The sequence below is a fragment of the Dipodomys merriami genome, unplaced genomic scaffold (assembly GCF_024711535.1).
Source record: "Dipodomys merriami isolate MVZ:Mamm:240054 unplaced genomic scaffold, mDipMer1.0.p SCAF_158, whole genome shotgun sequence".
NCBI classification, from domain to species: Eukaryota; Metazoa; Chordata; class Mammalia; order Rodentia; family Heteromyidae; genus Dipodomys; species Dipodomys merriami.
In genome coordinates, this window is record NW_027202915.1 from 2,538,191 (window position 1) to 2,560,771 (window position 22,581).

The following is a 22,581-nucleotide window of genomic DNA, read 5'->3' on the forward strand; positions in this document are numbered from 1 at the left end:
AACTTCCCTGAAATGCTTTCGGGAAGCCTTGGGGTCCGTTCCTCTTCCATGCCCTGTTTTATTCTCTGGTACTGTGTCTTCCTGTTTTAGTGCTCTTTGTTCATTCATCCAAACTTTTTGCCTCCTCGACAAAGCTTCATGAGCTGAGACTCATGCTGATGGAGGCCTTTGGGTTCTAGAAGGGGTACCCAGTTCACCACTGCTGAGTACACAGTACAACTGCTTCTTAGTCCCTAGTTCAGACCGTCGAGTACCCAGTACAACCACCACTGAGTTATAGTAGGAGTGCTTCATTGGCACTCAAGAACTGAACAGATTTTCGAGTTTCTCATGTGGCAGGAGCTATCAATCTGGTTTTGCCATCTGAAGACTGATAGAATATTGCAAATCTGATTTCCTTGAATGATTATCCATTTTACTGTACCAGGTAGGGTGTCTTCGCTTTCTTGTTTTTTTTTTTTTTTTTTTTTTGTCGGTCGTGGGGCTTGAACTCTGGGCCTGGGTGCTGTCCCTCAGCTCTTCAGCTCAAGGCGAGTGCTCTACCACTTGAGCTACAGCGCCACTTCCAGTTTTCTGGTGGTTTATTGGAGATAGGAGTCTCACGGTCTCTCCTGCGCGGGCTGGCTTTGAACCGCGATCCTCAGATCTCAGCCTCCTGAGTAGCTAGGATTACAGGCGTGAGCCACCAGCGCCCGGCTGTCTTCGCTTTCTTGAGGATTTGTTACGGATGCCCGGTAACTTAGGGTGCACTCCCAGTGCACTGCACTGGGCAGCAGTGTGCGCTGCAGAGCTGTTGGCCTCTGATCACAGGCCACAGGCCGTGCTGCGCCGCACCGCACCGCACCACACCACAGGGACCTCTGAGCCTGCGTCATAGCGGGAGGAGAGGCAGATCTGAGCCTGGCTCCTACCATGCCAGAATGGGAAACTCCCGAGCTCCACTCAGGCCCACCGCTACTTCCTTCACCCTTGCTTTTTGACCGAATACTTTCTCATCAGTACCTCATCTGGTGTTGACTACCGGGTTCATCTGCCCCTTTGGTGTCAAGTGTGTGAGCTCAGTGCCAGACTCCCAGGGGTGCTTAAACCTTTACAGTGTTCTGGCAAACTCCTTGCTGATGGAGCACTTGTTAGGCTCTGCTCCTTACCGTGTGCTGGCGAGCTGGGCCTATGTCAGTCAGTTGCTTGCCCTTGCCCGTAGATTTCTCTTAGTGGTATTCTGGGCATCAGTTGGCTTCTAAGAAATGTGTTTGTGTTTCTTTGGAATCTCAAAGACATAGAACTGTTAAGCCAGTGGGAGAGAAGCCTGTCTTGTTTTTTTGTTGTTAGTGCTGGTTTTAGGGCTTGAATTCAGGACTGAGGTACTGTCCCTGTGTCCCTGAGCTCTTCACTCGAGGCTGGTGCTCTTAACGCTTGAGCCACAGCTCTACTTGTGGTTTTTGATAGTCAATTGGAGATCAGAGTCTAGTTGCCCTGGCTGAGGCATGGAACTATGACCCTCAGATCTCAGCCTGCTGAGTAGCTAAGTTTACAGGTGTGAGCCACCAGGGCCGACTGGAGGTTTGTTTTGCTGTGCCAGTGATGGTGCCTGCTCCTCCAGGCTGGCCTGGCCTTGGCTTCCCTGTGGCCTCTGCTCCGAGACATTCTAGATAGTAGACTATGACTAGAATCTGAACCATTATTAACAAGCTAATTCAAGCACAAATACTGATAATTTTGTACTTAGTTACTCTACCATTAGGTAATAGCACTGGAGTTTAAAATGTATAGTTGGCCTAACTTTGTTCATTTTTTAGCCATTTGACTTTGGGGTTCAGTGCATTTTGAGATTCTTTCAGTTTTATGACAGTAAAGTTCTATATCTTTCCTGGCAGTGATGTTAATAGCAGATAGTGAGCCAGGCTTGGTGCTCAGTCCTGTCATAATCAGCTCCTTGGGAGGTAATCAGGAGAGTTTTGGTTTTAGATTAGGGCAAAAGAGTTGATGAGACCCTGTCTAAGAGCATAGGGTGGGCATACTGTAGTCCAGCCCGTGGGAGGTCACAAGGGAGACCTGGAGGTTAAGGCCAGTCTGGACGACTTAGCAAGGCCCGAGCTCATGAAAAAAAACCACAGAACACATCCTGTTTCTTTATAATGGTGTGAATCGCAGGCGAGCCTGAGCTGGCGGATGTGTTAGACATTTTGCTTTCTTATTTTACAGGGTTCTACGCGTTCGCCCTGACGTTGGCAGGGGTTGGAGCAGCTGTCTTCTGGGGCGTGGAACTCTCTTGGGTGTACAGCCACTTCCTTCAGTTGGCGCTCGCGGCCACAGTGTTTTCGGTGGTCTTGAGTGTTTACCTCTATGCTCGCTCTCTGAAGGTGCCCAGGAGTGAGCTGGCGCCCGCCAGCTCTGGTGAGCAGTGGGGCTTCGCCTGTGGGGCTTCGCCTGTGGGGCTTCGCCTGTGGCTGGGTGTCCCAGAGCCCGGCAACCATCTCTAGAGAGCTTCCTAGCTTCATTTTATGGGGAATGAAGCAAAGTAAGAAAAATAAAGGAACTTAAAGGAAGAGGATAATTATTTTCCCACAAAAATAAGAAGTGGCAAATGGGTTGATTCTTGCCTAAAGGATTTAAATGTTTTTTTGAAGTTGCTTATTTAAAAAATGAGTTCACATTGGAAAACCTGGCAGCTTTCTTGGGCTGCGGGAGCTGGCTGCAGCAGCTGTTACCTGTAACGGATTTGCAGCCAGAGGTGGAGTTACATACTCACACTGGTATGGGTCGTGGTTTGGGTAAAACCTTTTCCCTTCTCAGGAAATGCTGTCTATGATTTCTTCATTGGCCGTGAACTAAACCCTCGAATTGGCACTTTTGATCTCAAATACTTTTGTGAATTGCGTCCAGGATTGATTGGATGGGTATGTCTTATTCTTTCTTAAATTTTATTTTATTTTAACAGTGTACATTCATCTTTTGTTTAGAAAGAAATATAAGCAATTTTAGAGTAAGAAGTAGGTGTAGACTTTTAGGAAGTATTAGTTTTCCATAATTCTGTCTTCCTCAGTGTCTTCATACTACAAGTATTTGCCAGCGGATATCTTGTTCGAGGTTATTCCATTGTTTTTAACACTTTTGAATTCATGTTGTGCTTGTGTACATGAATTAAAATAAGAGAAGCCATATTTTATTTCCTTTTTTGTCTTAATTTTTATTATAAGGTGATGTACAGAGGAGCTACAGCTACATAAGTCAGGCAGAGGACATTACTTCTGGGGCAGTGTCGCCCCTTCCCCTGCTCTCTTCTGGTTTATTCCCTTTTTAATAAAAACTTTGTTTTAGCCTAATTTCAGACTTATAGAAGAGAGTGCCGAGTTCCCTTCTGCCCTGCCCCCCTTCCCAGTGTAGACATGAAGGCCCACACAGTGACCGCCGCTGCGTAACTGCAGTAACCCCCTCTGCGGGGCCGTTAGCCAAGCTGCAGACCCGGCCCTGGCAGCGCTGTTGCAGCGCCCTCTGTAGGAGGCTGCTGTGCCCTGCTATAGGGAGCAACAAGACCAGGTCACTTGTAGGGAAGCCCTGGGTGTTTTCTCATGGCCCCAGTGAGGTCGCCGGTGCGTGGCAGGAACAGCCGGAAGTTGTGTTGCATCTCATTGGATTGTGGCCCGGTGGTCACGGTGTTGAAATGTCTTGTTCCCAGTGCTGGCACAGGGCGGTGATTCTGGCCCTGGCCTGGGCCTTGGTCCCTGCGGAGCAAGGACTGGGGGCCGTTGAGACTGCTCTTTTATTTCAGGTGATTGTTAACTTGGTGATGCTCTTGGCTGAAATGGAAGTGCAGAACCGCCCCACTCCATCCCTGGCAATGATCTTGGTGAACAGTTTCCAGCTCCTGTATGTGGTAGATGCTCTCTGGAATGAGGTACTTTTTTTTTTTTGTCTGTCGTGGGGCTTGAACTCTGGGCCTGGGCGCTGTTCCTCACCTCTTCTGCTCAAGGCGAGCGCTCTGCCACTTGAGCCACAGCGCCACTTCTGGTTTCCTGGTGGTTGATTGGAGATAAGAGTCTTATAGACTGTCCCGCCTGGGCTGGCTTTGAACGCGATCCTCAGATCTCAGCCTCCTGAGTGGCTGGGATGACAGGTGTCAGCCTTTGTTTTTGTTTTGCAGCAGAGTCTTGAGTGTGGCTCTGGCCAGGCGCATCCCCCTTCCTTCTGCCTCTGCCTTCCTGGTGCTGGGGGCATGCAGTTCCATGTCAGCGCAGCGCAGTTTCAAGGTGCTTGAGAGTCTGCTGACATTTGGAGAGTAAGCCTCTTGAGTCGGAGGCTTTCCTGTGGCTTTCTTTTCTATAGCTAAGATGTACTGAACATGGTTTGCCGTAGGAACAGCAAACAAGTCCAAGTCTGAAAGCATACTTTGTATAACCATAGGAAAAAAGCTCACAAAACTTAGATCATCTCTGTCCACTAAGAGAGGTTAATAGAGCAAATAATATACAAATTTTTCAGTTACAAGATATTTAGCGACGGGGCTGTGAGTGTGGCTCAGTGGTGGGGCGCTTGCCTTTAACAAAAGAAGATCAGGGTCCGTGCCCGGGCCCTGAGTTCAAGCCCCAGGACTGGCAAAAAGAAAAAAAAAGATACTCAGAGACAAGAGTAAATTTAAGTAGTTGTACACAGGAATTAGTACTTAACAAAGCAGCTTGTGCATGCGGTGCCTCACACCCACCCCTCCAGCCCAGTCCTCCTCTCACGGCCTTTAGTTAGTTGTACAGGACGTGCACTGAGTTCTTCACGACGTTCTCCCTCCATTGCTGTCTTCTCCCTGCACTGAGGCTGGTCTTAAATTTGGCATTTCATGCAAGACAGAGGAAGACTCAGTGACTGTGGTGTGACCCTGCACCCGCTCTGCAGGGTGGAGACAGAGGGCAGGGGTAGGGGCAGCCCAGCTGCTCTGATGGCGGCTCCCCTCACTGCACGGACTCCGCCCCAGTGGCTGGCTCTTGCTGAAGCGGCCTCTCAGTGCTGCCAGGGAGTAGTGAGGATGGCCCATTCACTCCCCCTGCTGCCAGGGAGTAGTGAGGATGGCCCATTCACTCCCCCTGCTGCCAGGGAGTAGTGAGGATGGCCCATTCACTCCCCCTGCTGCCAGGGAGTAGTGAGGATGGCCCATTCACTCCCCCTGCTGCCAGGGAGTAGTGAGGATGGCCCATTCACTCCCCCTGCTGCCAGGGAGTAGTGAGGGTCGCCCACCCCACCTCCTCCCCCCGCAAAAAAAATCCTTGGTCCTTTTATCTTCTGGAGAAATATCCATGGAGTTAGCCATTTTTTCCTTTTCCTTTTTTTAAAAAAAACTTTTTTTGTTTTGGTGCCAGTTCTGGGACTTGAACTCAGGCCTGGGCACTATCCTGGAGCTGCTTTTGATCAGGCTAGCAGTCTACCACTTGAGTCACAGCACCACTTCCAGCCTTTTCAGTAGATGTGGTGCTGAGGAATCAAACCCAGGCCTTCACGCATGCGAGGCCAGCGCTCCACCACTGAGCACCTTCCCAGCCCTTTCTAAAGTTTTTAATCTACAAATGATTGCAGGAGGGTAGTCTCAGTCAAGGACGTGTCTTACGCACCCAGCACGGCACCCCTTCCATCCTCCTCCCCTCCCCGTAGTCCTCTTCTGTCCCAGAGACTGCTTTCCTTTCTCACAGGACTGTCCTCCTCCACCACCTCCCTTCTTTCATTTGCATGTGTCCTGTTCCCTCCCCATTCAAAACCATTCCGTTTCCTGATACTCAGGCTTATCCCGCGGAATTTTTCTGAAGGTTTACGGTGTGTAGCATGTGACACTTGAGTTGGCATGGTCATGTGTGTATTCGGATTCCCCGTGTGTGTGTACCTGGGAGCTTGTCTTTTGGCTCTGTTATCCACACATGACAGAAAACATGGCTTTTTGTCCTTCTGGGTCTGGCTTACTTCACTGAGTATCATTTTTTTTCCAGATCCATCCTTTTCCTGGGAAATGATATAATTTGATTGTTCTACCCCACATTTTATTGACCTGTCTTCTGTTATAGGGCATCCAACTATTTCCATTACTTGGCTATGGTAAATAGTGCTGTAGTGAACATGAATATTCAGATTTTTTTTTTCAGTGATCCTGGAGCTTGAGCGTGGCCCTGGGTGCTATCCCTGAGCTTTTGTGTTCTTGGCTGTTGCTATAGAATGTGAGCCTCAACTGCCAAGTTAATTGGAGATAAGAGTCTCATGGACTTTCATGTCCTGGCTGGTTTCAATCCTTAGATCTCAGCCTCCATTTCCTTTATTATTTTTTTTTATTTTTTATTTTTTTGGGTCCGGTCGTGGGGCCTGAACTCTGGGCCTGGGCGCTGTCCCTCAGCTCTTCAGCTCAAGGCTAGCGCTCTACCACTTGAGCCACAGCGCCACTTCCGGCTTTTTTCTTTTTGCTTATGTGGTGCTGAGGAATGGAACCCAGGGCCTCAGGCATGCAAGGTGAGCGCTCTACCACTGAGCCACCTTCCCAGCCCTCCATTTCCTTTTTGATCAGGGATGCTAACCACTTCTTCATGTGTTTATTAGCCCTTTAAACTTCTCCAGAAGTATCTGTTCAGCTCTTTTGCCCGTTTGTTACCTGGGTTATTGATTCCTTGGGGTTTTAGTTTTTACTTTTTTTTTTTTTTAAGTTTTTTGTTGTCTTTTTTGATACTGGGGTTCAAGCCCAGGCTGTTGCCCTTACTGTGCAAGGCCTTTTGTGCTCAGGAGCCTTGTATCTTAATGCAGTTCGATTTGTCAATTCTTCTATTTGCTGAGCCCCTAGAATTCTTGTCAGGAAGTTTCTGCCATGCTGACAAGTTGGCTTCACTGTAGTCGCAGGGTCTCAGCCTGACAGGCATGTATTTGATCCACTTTGAGTTGATGCAGCATGAGGGACAGGGCTCCAGTTTAAGTCGGCCTGTAGATGTCCAGTTCTGGTGTTGTCTGGTGAAGAGGTCTTCTTTCTCCAATGTGTGTTTCCTGTTTCTTTGTCAAATAGCAGTTGGCTGTGATGCATGTTCTTATTTTCGGGTCTTCTGATCTGTCCCATTGGTCTTAGGATCTGCTTCTGGACAGCTACCAAGCCAATTTTTTTGTTATGGCTTTTTTTTTTTGGTTGGTCGTGGGGCTTGAACTCTGGGTCTGGGCGCTGTCCCTCAGCTCTTCAGCTCAAGGCGAGCGCTCTACCACTTGAGCTACAGCGCCACTTCTGGTTTTCTGGTGGTTTATTGGAGATAGGAGTCTCACGGTCTCTCCTGCCCGGGCTGGCTTTGAACCGCGATCCTCAGATCTCAGCCTCCTGAGTAGCTAGGATTACAGGCGTGAGCCACCGGCGCCCGGCCTTGGAATGGCTTTATAGAATAATGGAGTCTGGTGTTGGAAGACCACCAGCATTGGCATCGTTGTTCAGGGTTGCTCTGGCTGCTCAAGAATAGCTTGCCATGTGAGCTGTAAGATCTCTGTGAGGACTGATGTTGGGATTTCGATAGATACTGTGTTACATTTGTAGATGACCTTGGGGCAGTGTGGATGTGTTCTTGATACTGATTCTCCTAAACTGGCCATCTCTGTCTTCTGTGGTCTCTTTTCTTCCACACATTGCATTCATGTCTGTTTATCTGTGTGTGTTAGTACTGCATGGTTGCACTCATCCTTGGCTGTTTTTTTTTTGTCAGTCGTGGGGTTTGAACTCGGCCTGGGTGCTGTCCCTCAGCTCTTCAGCTCAAGGTGAGCGCTCTACCACTTGAGCCACAGTGCCACTTTTGGTTTTTCTGGTGGTTTATTGGAGATAAGAGTCTCATGGAGTTTCCTCCCCCGGCTGGCTTTGAACCACGATCCTCAGATCTCAGCCTCCTAACTAGCTAGTATTACAAGGCATGAGCCACCAGCGCCCGGCTTCATCCTTGGCTTTTGTACTCGATTGGCGCTTTGCCATTTCATTCACAGCTCCATTTCCAGCTTTTGATGATTAATTGGAGATATGAGTCTCATGGACTTTCCTTCTCAGGCTGGCTTTGAACATTGATCATTGGAGCTCAGAAGGATTTCAGCTTTATGGTTTTCTTTTGAGGTTCTTTCCTCCTTTGTTAGGTTTATTGTTAGATAGGAATGAATGAGCATTTTATTTCTTAATCTCTTTCTTAAGCTAGGAACTTTTCTTGGCAGGTCCCAGGTTTGAACTTGTTTGCTCAGTCCATGTTCCACCTCTTAGGCCTGTGCCTTCAGTCTGGCTTTTGGCTGGTTGTTTTGGAGATGGAGTCTAGTGTGCTTTGTTCCTGGGCTGGCCTCAAACCTTAATCCTCAATATTCAGCTGCTGGAGGAGCTGGGATTCCAGGCGTGCTGGGCAGCAAGGGGCTTCTGTGGGCCCAGGTCAGGTCCAGCCCAGGGGCCCTGGCCTGCCAGGATGCGCTTGGTGCAGTGCCAAGGGAGGCGCCTGTGCCACGGGAGGCCGTGCGGGCTGCTGTGGGAATTGGTGGCCTCAGCGTCCTGCTCATTCCCTGCCAGATCTGCCGGGCGTGGGTGACGGAAGTAGAAAGTGGTCCCCACTTCTGGAGAGAGGAGCTCTCTCTCCACCCCGACTCGGGTGGCCCCGCTGAGAAGGCCCTGGGCAGGGGCAGAGGTGAGACCAAGCCGTAGACAGCCGGGCAGGAGCGCCCGGGCGCGCACCTGCTCGTCAGGGTCGCCACCCAGTGCCACGCAGGCCGCTGCGGTCCCGCTGTCGTGGCCAGCAGTGGGATGTGTGTGGGCACTGTGCGTCCCCAGCGGTCTCCTCCCTGTCTGTCCGTGTGCACAGGAGGCTCTGCTGACCACCATGGACATCACGCACGACGGGTTTGGGTTCATGCTGGCATTTGGAGATCTGGTATGGGTTCCGTTCACCTATAGCCTCCAGGCCTTCTACCTGGTCCGCCACCCCCAGGACCTGTCGTGGCCTGTGGCCGCGCTCTCCACCGCCCTGAAACGTGAGTGTTGCGCATGGAGCTGCCTGCCTGCCTGCCTGCCTGTCACGGCCATTCCCACTGGTCACAGCTCAGGCTTGAAGTCCTTTCATGGGCAAGGTGGGATGGTGGGGGAAAGGAGGGGGGAGAGCAGGGGTGGGAAGGGAGGGAGGAGGGGGAGAAAGGGAAGTGGGGAGGGGGGAAGGGGCAGGGGGAGGAGGGGAGTTGAGCGGCTCTGTTTTTGCCCAGTTGAGGGTCAGAAGTAGGGGAGGGGAGTTGGCGTGTGACGCGGAAGGAATGCAGAGCCATTGGGTGAATACGATCTCACCCTTGGCTGATGTGTGTGCGTGTGTGTGTGTGTCCGTCCTTCCTCCGTCTAGTGAGTAGTGGCCAGCAGAGGCCTTTGTTTACTCTGGACTCTGAAGATGGTCCTCTGTTGTGCCAGCAGGCCTGTTGGTTATTGGTGATGGGCTTAAGCTCAGGTGCTGCCCTGCTAAGACGAGTGCTCTAGCACTTTGTGAGCCGCGGCGCCACTTCTGGTTTTCTGGTGGTTCGTTGGAGATCAAGACTTTCCTGCCTGGGCTGGCTTTGAACCGTGATCCTCAGATCTCAGACTCCTGAGCAGTTTAGGGTTACAGGCGTGAGCCAGTGGCACCCAGCTCATTTTGGCATTATCAACACGCGTGCCGCTCCCAGCGTAGCCTGCAGCTGGGCCCGCGTGGCCTTCCTGGTGGGGCTGCTAACTCCACTCTGCCTCACTGCGGGTTTGAGCCATGGTGGATGATGATGCAGACCTCAGAGACCACCTCTGCCAGGGGGTGTCTTTGCCTTCCACCCAACCACTGAGAAGATTGTGAGGCCCGCCCTCTGGTCCTGGCCGAGGCAGCAGGGATGTGCCGGAAGGAAAGAACCATCCAGACAGCCAAATAGGGCTAGGGGCGTGGCTGAAGAGGCGCCTTCCCGCCTAGCCGGTGTGAGGCCTGAGTTCCCGCCTCAGTGCAGTGCCCCCAACTACTGTTTGACATTGTAAACCGAGAATGTTCATTTTTATTTTTTGTCAGTCGTGGGGCCTGAACTCTGACCTGGACGCTGTCCCTCAGCTCTTCAGCTCAAGGCGAGCGCTCTACCACTTGAGCCACTTCCAAAAGAATGTTTTTTTTTGTTTTTAAAAGATCACATTCTCATCAGGACATTTCCTCAGAACCCAGAAATGATTTGTAAGAGAAATTCTAGATGATGTTTAACATTAGACTATCTAAATTATTAACAAAAGTATGACTTAACATTTCAGTTTGTGGATATGTAATCTTCCGATGTGCAAATTCTCAGAAAAATGCATTCCGGAAAAATCCCACGGACCCAAAGCTTGCGCGTGAGTTCTGATTTCTGTTTCTGATGTGGGGGTTTAAGTCTCTTTCTTAGAGGTCATTAAGTGTGCCTTTGTTTCTGTGTAGATTTAAAAACGATTCAGACTTCTACTGGGAAGAGCTTGCTGGTGTCCGGATGGTGGGGCCTCGTCCGCCACCCCAATTACCTGGGCGACCTGGTCATGGCGCTGGCCTGGTCCCTGCCCTGCGGTAAGCGGGCCGCACTCCTGGGGCCCAGCGCGGTGTGCACGGTGTGTGCCGTGTGCCGTGTGCGTGTCCTCATCTGCTGCGGGGGGCTGGGAGGGTCCCCTGTAAGGGGGGGTCGAGGCAGGAGAGAAGCACGGGTCTAGTAGACATCTGTCCCCTGCTTGCAGGCTTTGGTCACCTTCTGCCCTACTTCTACGTCATCTACTTCACGGCACTGCTGGTCCACCGCGAGGCCCGGGACGAGCAGCACTGCCGGAGGAAGTACGGCCTGGCCTGGGAGCAGTACTGCCGGCGGGTGCCCTACCGCCTCCTCCCCTACGTGTACTGAGCCCGCGCCCACGGAGAGTCCCTAGACTCTGTGCACTGGCGGGCCCTGAGTTTGTGTCGTCTTTTTGAGCTGGGACCATAGATGCAGAGTAGGTCTTCTAATGTAGTCGGGTTCACTGTGTTCGTATTAAAGTTTTACCCGTTCACCTAAGGAACAAATACAAATGAAGAATCTAGCATTTGCGTGGCGGGGGGGGGGGGGGGGCGGGGGGTAGAGCCCCCCGGCCCCAGGCTCCCGCCCAAAAGGATGCTCTTGATGTGTATAGTTTCATTTCCTTCCAAGCTGCGTTCTTTGCTTTTGCTTTTTTTTTTTTTTTTGCCTGTTGATTTTTTTAAAGATGAAAACAGTGTTAAAATACACTATGGTTCACTGCATTAAAATAGAATTTTGGGCTTGGTAGAATGCCTGCCAGGCAGGCAAAGTCCTCACCGTCCCTCCCCAGCAAGGAGAGCACTTCCCCGTGGGGGCAGCAAGGACAGGACCGGTGTGATCTCAGCACTTGGGAGGCTCAAGAGCGCAAGGCCCGGCTACACCGTGGAGAAGCCCCATCTCAAACCCAGGGAAGGAAATGGGGTTCTTATTCTTGTTGAAGGCATTTGTTATGTGATACAAATAAACCTGATGCACGCGTTCAGTGCTGTGCGAAGTGAGAGCAGGGACTGGCACTGCTGGGAGAAAATGTAAATACAAAGCTCGCTTCTACGTAATGCATACGGTGGCTTCAGATTTCTGAATGTCAGGGAATTGTCAGGATGTGGAGCTGGGTAGCAAAGGACATTTTCAGTGGTTTACACTTTAGAGTAATGTGAATTAAAAATTTTTGAAACAATTAGAATTCTTTTCCTATTGTACAGAAGACGCTGTTAAAATGTAAGAGGTATTTTTTTTAATCCAGAACTTGTGAATTTGGCTTTGCTACCTCAATTTGCAGATGTGTGTTGGCCTTTATAAACCATTGCAGATAGAAAATATATTTTTGAGGAACATCACTATTTTAAGCATTTTTACACATTGGTATTTGAAAATTTGCCACTTTGGGCTAGTATTTTTATATGTTTTGAGTTTTCAACTTGGCAGCATTTTTGCTCACTGTTCCGCACATTTATGCTGTGCATTTTGTACATCTTTTGTGTCTACAAAACTTTACTCCCGGTAGGCGCTCTGTCTAGAGAGCACAGAGCACGCAGGGCTGCTTTCTCGTGGCTTAGCTTCAGCCTGTCAGTGCCTGGGCCTGAGTTCCACCTTGACACACGTGCACTGTCGGGGCAGCGGCTGGCTGCGCTCCGCGTCCCTGGCCGCGGCGTGCCGGCGTTGGTGCTGGTACCCGAGTCGGTGTGTTTCTCGCACTTGTCCCTGCCGTCTGTGTGCGCTGTGCCCGTGCTGGGGGGGGGGGAGGGTGGCGTGGCGTGGCGTGGCGTGGCGTGGCCCCGCCTGCCCCCACCTCTGGGAGCAGCTCATTTGTTTTTAATTTTGTCTATGGCAGGTTTGTTTGATAAGCTTGGTAATGAGGTTTTAATTTTAAGCTGTAGATTAAGTTGAAAAAAATCTTAGAAAATAAAGATGTTGCTTTGGTTGTCTTGCAGCCTCGTTTGTCTTTTGGGCAAGGACTCTTGGTACCAAGACACATCCCCCCGCCCCATGTTTTCTGGGAACATTATTGGGGGTCTTCATTTGCCCCTGGCCAGCAAGGTGGAGCTTGAAAGGAGGTAGAGAGAGGGGGGGAGGCGTGCTGAGACAAGGGAATGCGGGCCAGGCAGACTCAGCGCGCACACACCCACCTCTTCACACTCGGGAGCCGGGCCCGTGCAGACTCAGCGCGCACACACCCACCTCTTCACACTCGGGAGCCGGGCCCGTGCAGACTCAGCGCGCACACACCCACCTCTTCACACTCGGGAGCCGGGCCCGTGCAGACTCAGCGCGCACACACCCACCTCTTCACACTCGGGAGCCGGGCCCGTGCAGACTCAGCGCGCACACACCCACCTCTTCACACTCGGGAGCCGGGCCCGTGCAGACTCAGCGCGCACACACCCACCTCTTCACACTCGGGAGCCGGGCCCGTGCAGACTCAGCGTGCACACACCCACCTCTTCACACTCGGGAGCCGGGCCCGTGCAGACTCAGCGCGCACACACCCACCTCTTCACACTCGGGAGCCGGGCCCGTGCAGACTCAGCGCGCACACACCCACCTCTTCACACTCGGGAGCCGGGCCCGTGCAGACTCAGCGCGCACACACCCACCTCTTCACACTCGGGAGCCGGGCCCGTGCAGACTCAGCGCGCACACACCCACCTCTTCACACTCGGGAGCCGGGCCCGTGCAGACTCAGCGCGCACACACCCACCTCTTCACACTCGGGAGCTAGGGCCCGAGGAGTCTGCCGTCGGCCTGGCACTCAGCGCAGCGGCCGGGACTGTTCCCCCATGGCCAGGTGCATGTGCCCCCAGTGGTGGGGGTGTGCCGCTCCCTGCACTCCTGCACTAGCAGGACTCGGCCCACATCTGGTTCCTGTTTGGGACAAAGCCTGGTGGTGGTGGTCACAGAGCTTGGGCTGTTGGCCCACCATGGATGAATTCTTAACTATCTCAGCGGGTTGCACCTGAGCCTCGCCTGTTTGCCTTTTGTTAAAATTCTAATCTTCTGCCTTGCACTTCCTTTCTGAACGGCAGTGTGTGTGGTTAGGTTCTCGCACACCCCGCCCTCTTCCAACCCTCCAGGAGTGAGCTGTGGCCTCCCCTAGTTGGCTCTGGGATGAAGTGTGTCTGTGGGCCCACCGCCCACTCAGCCGGGAGCCGGATCAGCTGCTGTGTCAGATTTGGCCCAATTGGAGGGTAGCGCCCGGGGGCTGAGGCTTTTGCAGGAACTCCTGCAAGCCTGTGTCGCTGGGAAGAGGCTCTGGAGGCTGCCGTTAGGTGGCTATGTTTGCAGAGGCCTGAGGGAGCGTTCCCTGGGACACCCTGTACACCTGCATCCCTGCGCCCAGAGTGCCCTGGGGCCTTCTAGGCACATGGTTCCCGCCCGTGGTGAGGTGGCCAGTGACGTGCTGGGGAAGACGCATGCCGGGGTGCACGAGACGCGTCAAGGGCACTGCCCACGTGGGGACATCTCCGCTCCTGTAAACCTGCTTCTAGCCTGCAGGGGGTGGTATGGAAATTTATTCATTCTTTTCGCACAGTAGTGCGACCTGCATGGTGACCCAGTGGCTTGGGGGTCTCCTTGTTGGTAAATGCACGGATGTCACAGCTGTCGGGATGCCAGTACTTGTGAAAATTCTTGACCTCTCGGGTGTCTGGTGAACTGGACATTCAAAAGTGTGGAGGTCTGAATCTGTCTTGTCGGAAGCACTGGGCATGTCAGTAGAAATCTTAAAAAAGAGGAAGCAACAGTCACGTGAAACTAGTATTTTCAGTAAGCTGGGTTTGGGGGAATTTATTGTGAGTTAAATTACAGTTAAGGCTCGAATGAGATGGAAATTTCGCCTGGAAAACAGTTTGGTGTTTGCTGCATGGTGACTTTAGTCCATGCTCTAAGGTGGGCAGAGGTGGTCTGGGACCTGTCAGGCTTTGGCTCTGTGCAGCTGTTGTCAGCATCTTGTACAGAGACATGGCATTTCCTGTGAGGTCAGGGGTGACGGGCGGGGGGTGGTACCTGTGTTGGCAAAAAGCGGATGTCGGGGAAATCACAGCACATCTCCAGAGGCAGCGAGTCTTCTAGCACTTTCTGTTCATAATCCCACCGGGCCCCCTCGATGAATAAACCAAAAACATCAACTCCTCCGTGAGTATCGTCCGAGCCCTGAAGTGGACAGAAGGCGTCTGAGGAGATGCTGGCATGGCAGCCTGGGCCGTGTGGTGCTTGCTCAGCCAGGTTCTGGGAGTTAGAAACAGGCCGGAAAGGGTTCTGTCTTCCATTTGAGAAATAACACAAGGTGATGAATAAACGGAGCGAGCTGTGGGAGCTGCTGAGCCGTCCCCTCTGCTCCCAGCGTGTGCCCCGCGGTGCGGCATGCACGTGCGCGCGCGTGGACGTGTGGCACTGTACGCGTGCAGGCAGGGCTCCGGGGCCGGTAGGCGGCGTGCAGGCGGCTCCAGGCCTCTGCTGCCCGGTACCACACGGTGCTGTCACGCTGAGCTTGGGACCCAGCTGTGTGACACCTTGAGGATTCACGGAGAGCGCTTATATTTCTGACTTACTCTGCGAGTGGTTTTGCACATGGGATTTACAGAAATGTGACCCTGGGCGCTGTAACCACGGGGAGAAGAGTCTCGGCTTCCTTTCATGTTTTGTGGCCTGGCCGTGCAAAACAGGGGTCTTTTCCATAAAAGACATTTTCTGAAGCGCCTCTCACTGCACCTGGAAGCCATCTTTACCTGAATTGAAGTCATTCCCTGGTATACAGCCGAAACAATGGAGAAGGTCCCTCCCCAGGACCACCCATCCCCCACATCACCCCTCCCTCCCTCCCCAGGACCACCCATCCCTCCACACCCCCCTCCCTCCCTCCTTCCCTCCCTCCCCACGACCACCCATCCCCTACACCAGCCTTCTGAGGCCTGGACCCAGTGAGGGCAAAGACCAGGGCTGCAGCACGTGGTGTCCCCCCCCACCCCCAGGATACACAGACATGTGCACCCTTCCCCTTCCCCAGCCCCATGGGTCCCGTGCCCTTGTCGCAGACACGAGGCCCCGGTAAGCTCAGCACAGAGCAAACCCTAAACCAACCCCAGCAGGCGAGGACCCAGCCCACGAGGGAGTCCCGGCCCCACCTCCTGAGCCAAAGACCACACCGGAGAAAAAGGGAAACCCAAGCAGGTGAGTTCAAGCTTGAGCAGTGGAACAGTGTCAGCGAATGGTCATTAAAGTCCTGTCTGCTCGAGGGTCAGGATGGCCTCCGGAGAGCAAGGAGAGCAGGGTACGCCTCCTGAGCCTCCCTCAGACCCGGAGAGAAAATCTCAGGGGCTGCCACTGACCGACACCTGCCAGCGGCAGGAAAGAAGCTTCCAGAAGCAGGCCTGGTATGGAGTGACTTCCCCACTGACAGAGTTGTGGGGGTTGAGGTGGTCATTTCCATAGAGAGGCTAGGAACAGAAAATCCACCGCAGCCCAGACCTGGGAGCACAGGGCTTTGTCCGAAGGTGATGAGCCGCATGACCCTGCGCTGACCGACAAAGTCCCTCTAAACAAGAGAACTAGCCGGGCATCAGTGGCTCACGCCTGTCATCTGAGCTACTCAGCAGGCTAGATCCAAGGATCGCAGTTCAAAGCCAGCCCCAGCAGGAAAGTCCATGAGACTTATCACCAATAAACCACCAGAAAACCAGAAGTGGCGCTGTGGCTCAAGTGGTGGAGCGCTCGCCTTGAGCTGAAGAGCTGAGGGACAGCGCCCAGGCCCAGAGCTCAAACCCCACAACTGACAAAATAAATAAATAAGCACATCTATAAAAGGGCTGCGGTGGGTGGCTGCCGAGGCCGCGCGCCTGTCTGGCATGCACGAGGCCCACATCACCCCAAAGCAATACAAGTTCACTGCCATCCGCTCGTCAGGTGCAACTGGAGTAGCTGAATCGGGCTACGCAGTGCCTGTGCCCGGCTGGCCCCCGGCGGCTGGGGGCCTGGGCGATCTTGAACTCCAGGCGGCCTCCCGTCGGGGCCCGGCTGGCCGCGTCCCTCCCAGCCTTGGGGGTCCCAGTACCTTGAAGGCTTTCTCGGCTATGCTAAGCATCTTGGGCAGCCCTGGGGAGGTCTCTGGGTCGTCGTGGCTGTGTGTGTCGGAGATCACGTGGTGAGAGAAGCCAAGGATGTTCATGGGGAGCCCCTGGGACCTCCCGTAGTCTTGCAGCACAGCCACAAGAAAACCTTCCGAGAAAGCCACAGGAGCCCGTCCTGGGTCTGAGGGCAGCCCTGGCCTGCCGCCGCCGCCCTCCTCCTCCTCCCCCACCTCCTCCTCCTCCCCCTCCTCCCCCACCTCCCCCTCCTCCTCCCCCTCCCCCTCCTCCTCCCCCTCCTCCTCCTCCTCCCCCTCTCCCACCTCCCCCTCCCCCACCTCCTCCTCCACCTCCTCCTCCTCCTCCACCTCCCCCTCCTCCTCCACCTCCTCCTCCTCCTCCACCTCCCCCTCCTCCTCCACCTCCCCCTCCTCCTCCACCTCCCCCTCCTCCCCTTCCTCCACCGTCCCCGGCCCATGGCGGGAAGTGGCCAGTACGTAAGGACCTGCAAGCTGAGGAGTCCTTCCTGCCCCTCCCACCCCACCCTGTGGCATGGCCCAGGGCTGTCAGCTTCTGGCCTCACACCCGGGGCCTGGAGCTGGGCCTGAGCTAAGCTGGACGCACTGGGCGGGCAGCAGAGGGCTGGGCCTCTGCCATAAAGCAGAGCAGCTGGCAGGGGCCGTGACAGGTTTGGGCCGGTGTGGGCCAGGCCAGGCCCCCTCCCCCTCCCATCCCCCCCTCACCTTGTGGGAAGAAGAAGGCGGGGAACCAGTAGCGCTGAGGGAAGCCCCCGAGAGGGGGACCCTCCGGGTCAGCAAAGTCTCCAGGCATCGGCTGGGATTTATGCTTCCACAGCGTGACGAATGTCATGTACCTGGGGGAAGACACGGGTGGGATGCACAGGTGAGGACACAGGTGAGGACACACAGGTGAGGACACAGGTGAGGACACACAGGTGAGGACACAGGTGAGGACACACAGGTGAGGACACAGGTGAGGACACACAGGTGAGGACACAGGTGAGGACACACAGGTGAGGACACACAGGTGAGGACACACAGGTGAGGACACAGGTGAGGACACACAGGTGAGGACACAGGTGAGGACACAGGTGAGGACACACAGGTGAGGACACAGGTGAGGACACACAGGTGAGGACACAGGTGAGGACACACAGGTGAGGACACAGGTGAGGACACAGGTGAGGACACACAGGTGAGGACACAGGTGAGGACACAGGTGAGTACACACAGGTGAGGACACAGGTGAAGACACAGGTGAAGACACAGGTGACACACATAGGTGAACACATAGGTGAACACACAGGTGAGGACACACAGGTGAGGACAGGTGAGGACACAGGTGAGGACACAGGTGTGGACACACAAGTGACACAGGTGAGGACACAGGTGAGAACATACAGGTGACGCACAAGTGAGGACACAGGTGACACACAGGTGAGTACACACAGGTGAAGACACAGGTGAAGACACAGGTGACACACATAGGTGAACACACAGGTGAGGACACACAGGTGAGGACAGGTGAGGACACAGGTGAGGACACAGGTGAGGACACAGGTGAGGACACAGGTGTGGACACACAGGTGACACATGTGGAGCACATGGGCAGCAAAGATGGCGCTGGGAGGGGGTTGAGTGGGCAGAGCCTAATTTACTGTAGAGCACATGGCCAGCCAAGATGGCTCTGGGAGAGAGGAGAGTGGGCAGAGCCCAATTGACCTTCTGATCAGTGCCTAACCAGCCCGTGAAGGCTCAGGTGAATGATAGGGTGTGACCTTGACAGTGATTGGTTCCTCTTCCTCCCTTACCATACCACCCGCCCTTTTTGTCTTTAAAAGGGGCTGCTCTCTGTTAATAAACGAGTTTTTCTACCTGCTGGATTTGGCTCCCCGCTGTGTCTGATTGTCTCCTGGGCTGAGGGAGGCTAGGGAACGGGCAAGCGCCGCACTTACCTTTCCTCGGACCCCGTCCGTCTTTTGTGGGACGGACGAAGACCCAACATCTGGCGCCCAACGTGGGGCACGAAAGGAAAAGATACCGGCCGAGGCTAAGCGGTCTCTCGGGGTAAGTGAAACCCTAAATATGGGTAATGCTATCTCACAGAAGGAGGAGGAAGAGACAACATTAGGCCTAGAAGGGGTACAGGAGGATGTGGGAAGTGAGAAGGAAAAGGAAAGGGTCAAATCCAATTGATAACGGACTGAGACGTGCACAGTAGAAGTCAAAACGAGGGTAAAAATTACCCTCTGACCCAGCTGATCCTGACGGTCCGAGGCCCCCTCCCTATTCTCCTGATTGGAGGGGAGGTACGGCGCCCTACGAGACCTGCGAGAGGGACTTGCAAGACCCAGACCCCTACCAGCCTTCTATGGAGGGGCCGAGGGCCGGGGAAGTAACCTCCTCGGAGACCTCCTCTGGAAAGGAAGGGCCACCAAAGAGCCCTGGAAAGGAAGGGCCACCCAAGAGCCCAGACTCTCGGCCACAGGATTCGCTTCCCCAAGCGTATCCAGTCAATCTGGCACCAGGAGCTAACAGGCCCTTGGAATGGTATCCATGGGAAGCTAAGGATCTTAAAGAGCTCCGCCAGGCGGTGGCGGAGGATGGCCCAAACTCTCCCTGGACCCAGACCCTATTACAAGACATTGCCTATCACCCGTGTGTCCCTAAGGACTGGAAATGGTGTGCTTTCTTTAAGGAGGAATGCAGAGTGCAAGCAGAGAGTAACCGGCAGGCTCAACCTATTACTTATGCCATGCTAGCAGGGACGGGGGAAGGGATGAATGCAGACCACCGCATAGCCTGCGCGGGATTGAGAGAGAGTTCCCTGAGCCGATGGGTGGTGACCTCACAGGATGTGGAAACGCAACAGCACCAGTCCCAATCACTAGCTTTAGCTTTACAGGCTCAGGCGTTTACAATGACTGAGGCTATTACTCAGGCGCTGGCAGCCCAGGGCCGAGGAACCCCAAGACCATAGGGGAGAGGGACTTGTTTTAAATGCAGGCAGGAGGGGCACTTTAAGAGGGACTGTTTACAACAATCCCCCGCCAACCGGCCTGAGGGCAAACCGCCCCCTACACCCTGCCCCAGGGGCATGGAGGGATACAAGTTTGATTTAGAGGGGAAGTCTTTAAACTTGGGGAGGGGCATCCTCTAGCCCCTTTAACTCAAGGAGGAACCCCCTCTGCTGTGAGGCCCAGGCAGCCGCATGGCAGGGCAGCCCAGGTCCATTGGACCTTCCCCCTGGTGGACGGACTCCGCCCTAAAATGAGTATTCTCATAGGCGGAAAGAGGTTTCACTGCTTAATTGACACTGGGGCAGACCGAACCATACTCAGGGAGGAGGAAGTGCCCTTGGACTGGAAGCTTGCACCTGGGCCCCCGATATTGGGGGTAGGGGACAACTCCCAGACCAAAGAAACGGTTGCCCTTATGACATGGACTAGCCCAGATGGAGAACAGGGAAAGATACGCCCTTTAGTGGCAAAGAACCTCACAGCCAATTTACTAGGGCAAGATATGCTAAGACAAATGGATGCCTGGTCACTGCAGACCATCGAGCATCCTATGATGATATCCTGGATGGGCAAGAAGCACAAAGGCTTAAACAGGATGGAGAGGGAGTTAAGGAAAGGGATTTTTTTAACTTTCATAATTACAGAGAAGAACATAGGGGGCCCGCTCGGGTGCACCCCCAATCCTAAAGGCCACTGCCCCCCCGGGTACCTCCCATTAGGTGGAAGCCGGGAAGCCCAATCTGGGTGGAGCAGTGGCCATTGACCAAACCTAAACTTGAAGCCCTCCACCTTCTGGTGGAGGAGCAGATAAGCCTCGGGCATATCCGCCCTTCTAGGAACGCCCCTAAGAGGCATGCCCTGGACTCCTGCTATACCTTCAGAATATACCTTGGTTGTGATTGATATTGAAGATTGTTTTTTCTCTATCCCTCTGCATCCAGATGACTGCGAGAAGTTTGCTTTCTCTATACCTTCTCTTAAATTTTTCCCAGCCTGATCGGAGGTTTGAATGGACAGTGCTGCCACAGGGTATGGCCAATAGCCCGGCCTTCTGCCAACAATACTTGGCTACACTGTTAGAGCCTGTGCTGGGTTCAGATACCTCCCTTGCCTATGCCTACATGGACCATATAATTCTGGGGCACCGAGACCCAAGCTGCCTGGAGGGCCTTCTGGCCCAGGTTCTGGACATATTAAAAAAGGGGGGTTTTACCATAGCCCTTAATAAAATACAAAAGGTGGCTCCTTTTAAGGTGCTCGGGACCCACCTTACCTTGACTCAGGCCAGCCCCCTTAAGCCTTTGCTGGATATTCCGGCCACTCTAACCTTAACCCAACTTCAGAGTCTTTTAGGGGAAATCAATTGGCTGTTGCCATGGGTTTCTGTCCCTAAAGATAGTCTTGTGCCCTTAAAACAAAAAATGGGAGTTAGCCCCCATGTACAGGTACAGCTAGCTTTGTTTTTAAATTTGTCAAAAGAGGCAACTGAATCCAGATTTCAGAAGCACTGGGGACAACTAAACCCTAAGCCCCAAGTGAAAGTCAGGTGGAAGGACCCCCTGACACACCAATGGAGAGGACCTGACCCCCTAGTTACTATGGGCAGGGGATTTGGATGAGTTTTCCCCATAGGGGAGTCCGCTCCTATTTGGATCCCTGCCAGGAACCGTAAGTTTTTACCCATTTCCTCTATACAGGAGGATGCCCAAGAATAAGCTAACCAACAACAACAACAAAAAGGCCATGGCCAAGGCTTGTGTTTTAAAGACAAAAGCCAGAAAGACAATCATTAACCATCCCCAAGAGCAACCAGCCCTTGAGAAGCTCTGGTGTTCTCTAACAATTGCAGATACTCCAGCTGTTGGCTGTCCTGACTCTCCCGGTCCTGTGAACGGCCCTATGGAATCTGACCTGGGCGGTGATCAACGCTGGCAATGCAGAAATCGTCAGGAGCACCACAAGAGAAGCTGTCCCTTCGACCTGGTGGCCTGACCTTCATTTTTGGTCACCACCCTATGGACTATTTAATATTTTTTTTAGGAGTTAATTATTTTAATGTTACCTGCTTTAATTGTCCTTTTACTAATTGCTTGTATAGCAGCATTGAATCCATACTTATTGTTAAACAACCACCTTTTGTTATGCTTTCAGCTTAGATTTTGTCCAACCCCACAGGCGAATAGCTGGATTAGAACAATCCCCACCTCTGGACTCTGAAGTGGCAAAGACTGCTATCCCATCCTTCACTAAGGTTAAAGGACTAGTGACATTTCCTGGCCTGGGAATGCTTTTGCTGATGGTTTTTCTATGCCTTCCTTGCATTATACGTGCACTGTAATACTCTTATGAGCTTAGCCAGCCAGTTGTCAAGCTCCAAATGAATGAATTTCCCCCCTGAGAGGAATCGCAGCCAGAGACGGGTAAGAGGGGGTATCAGTCTGACCAACCTAAGACAGGGCCTTCAGCTTCGCTCTGAAGAAGTTCCCGATGACAGGTAAGGCAGACAAGGCGATCCACCCAACCTAAGACAGGCGGGTTCGCTTCTTTAAGCAAAGATGGGGGGAGATGATGTTGGGAGCAATTGGGAGCTGACAGTAAAGCTCAAAGGTCATCTTGACTCCTGTGCTAGCTTAAAGGCACGTACAAGGAACTGGCTTACTTAAAAGACACCAGGTGCCCAGGAATTAATTGAACTGCTTCCGACATTTCTAACTGTGGTGGGACTGATGTTTATTACTGTGCTAGGTGGGTCTGCCATTAAAACAAAAAAAAAAAAAGGGGGGAATCTGTGGAGCACATGGGCAGCAAAGATGGCGCTGGGAGGGGGTTGAGTGGGCAGACCCCAATTGATCTTCTGATCAGTACCTAACCAGCCCGTGAAGGCTCAGGTGAATGATAGGGTGTGACCTTGACAGTGATTGCTTCCTCTTCCTCACTTACCATACCACCCACCCTTTTTATCTTTAAAAGGGG

The 22,581-nt window shown here is 53.2% G+C and overlaps 2 protein-coding genes across 3 annotated transcripts in view; one reads left to right on the top strand and one right to left on the bottom strand.

Moving 5' to 3' along the window:
- The window catches only part of Lbr (lamin B receptor), a 29,315-nt gene extending 16,876 nt beyond the window's left edge, over positions 1–12,439 (top strand). For both annotated transcript variants that reach the window (XM_070023252.1, XM_070023251.1), the window contains exons 8-14: positions 2,203–2,394; positions 2,794–2,897; positions 3,770–3,895; positions 8,811–8,979; positions 10,247–10,327; positions 10,410–10,532; positions 10,697–12,439. In XM_070023252.1, the coding sequence (XP_069879353.1) occupies positions 2,203–2,394; positions 2,794–2,897; positions 3,770–3,895; positions 8,811–8,979; positions 10,247–10,327; positions 10,410–10,532; positions 10,697–10,857 (956 nt within the window). In that variant the 3' untranslated portion in view covers positions 10,858–12,439. The remainder of the gene's footprint in view (positions 1–2,202; positions 2,395–2,793; positions 2,898–3,769; positions 3,896–8,810; positions 8,980–10,246; positions 10,328–10,409; positions 10,533–10,696) is intronic.
- Positions 12,440–13,959: 1,520 nt separating this feature from the next.
- The window catches only part of Dnah14 (dynein axonemal heavy chain 14), a 170,970-nt gene continuing 162,348 nt past the window's right edge, over positions 13,960–22,581 (bottom strand). Inside the window, 4 exon segments of the mRNA XM_070023147.1 lie at positions 13,960–14,227; positions 14,512–14,658; positions 16,556–16,719; positions 17,312–17,442. Of these exon segments, the coding sequence (XP_069879248.1) occupies positions 14,018–14,227; positions 14,512–14,658; positions 16,556–16,719; positions 17,312–17,442 (652 nt within the window). The 3' untranslated portion in view covers positions 13,960–14,017.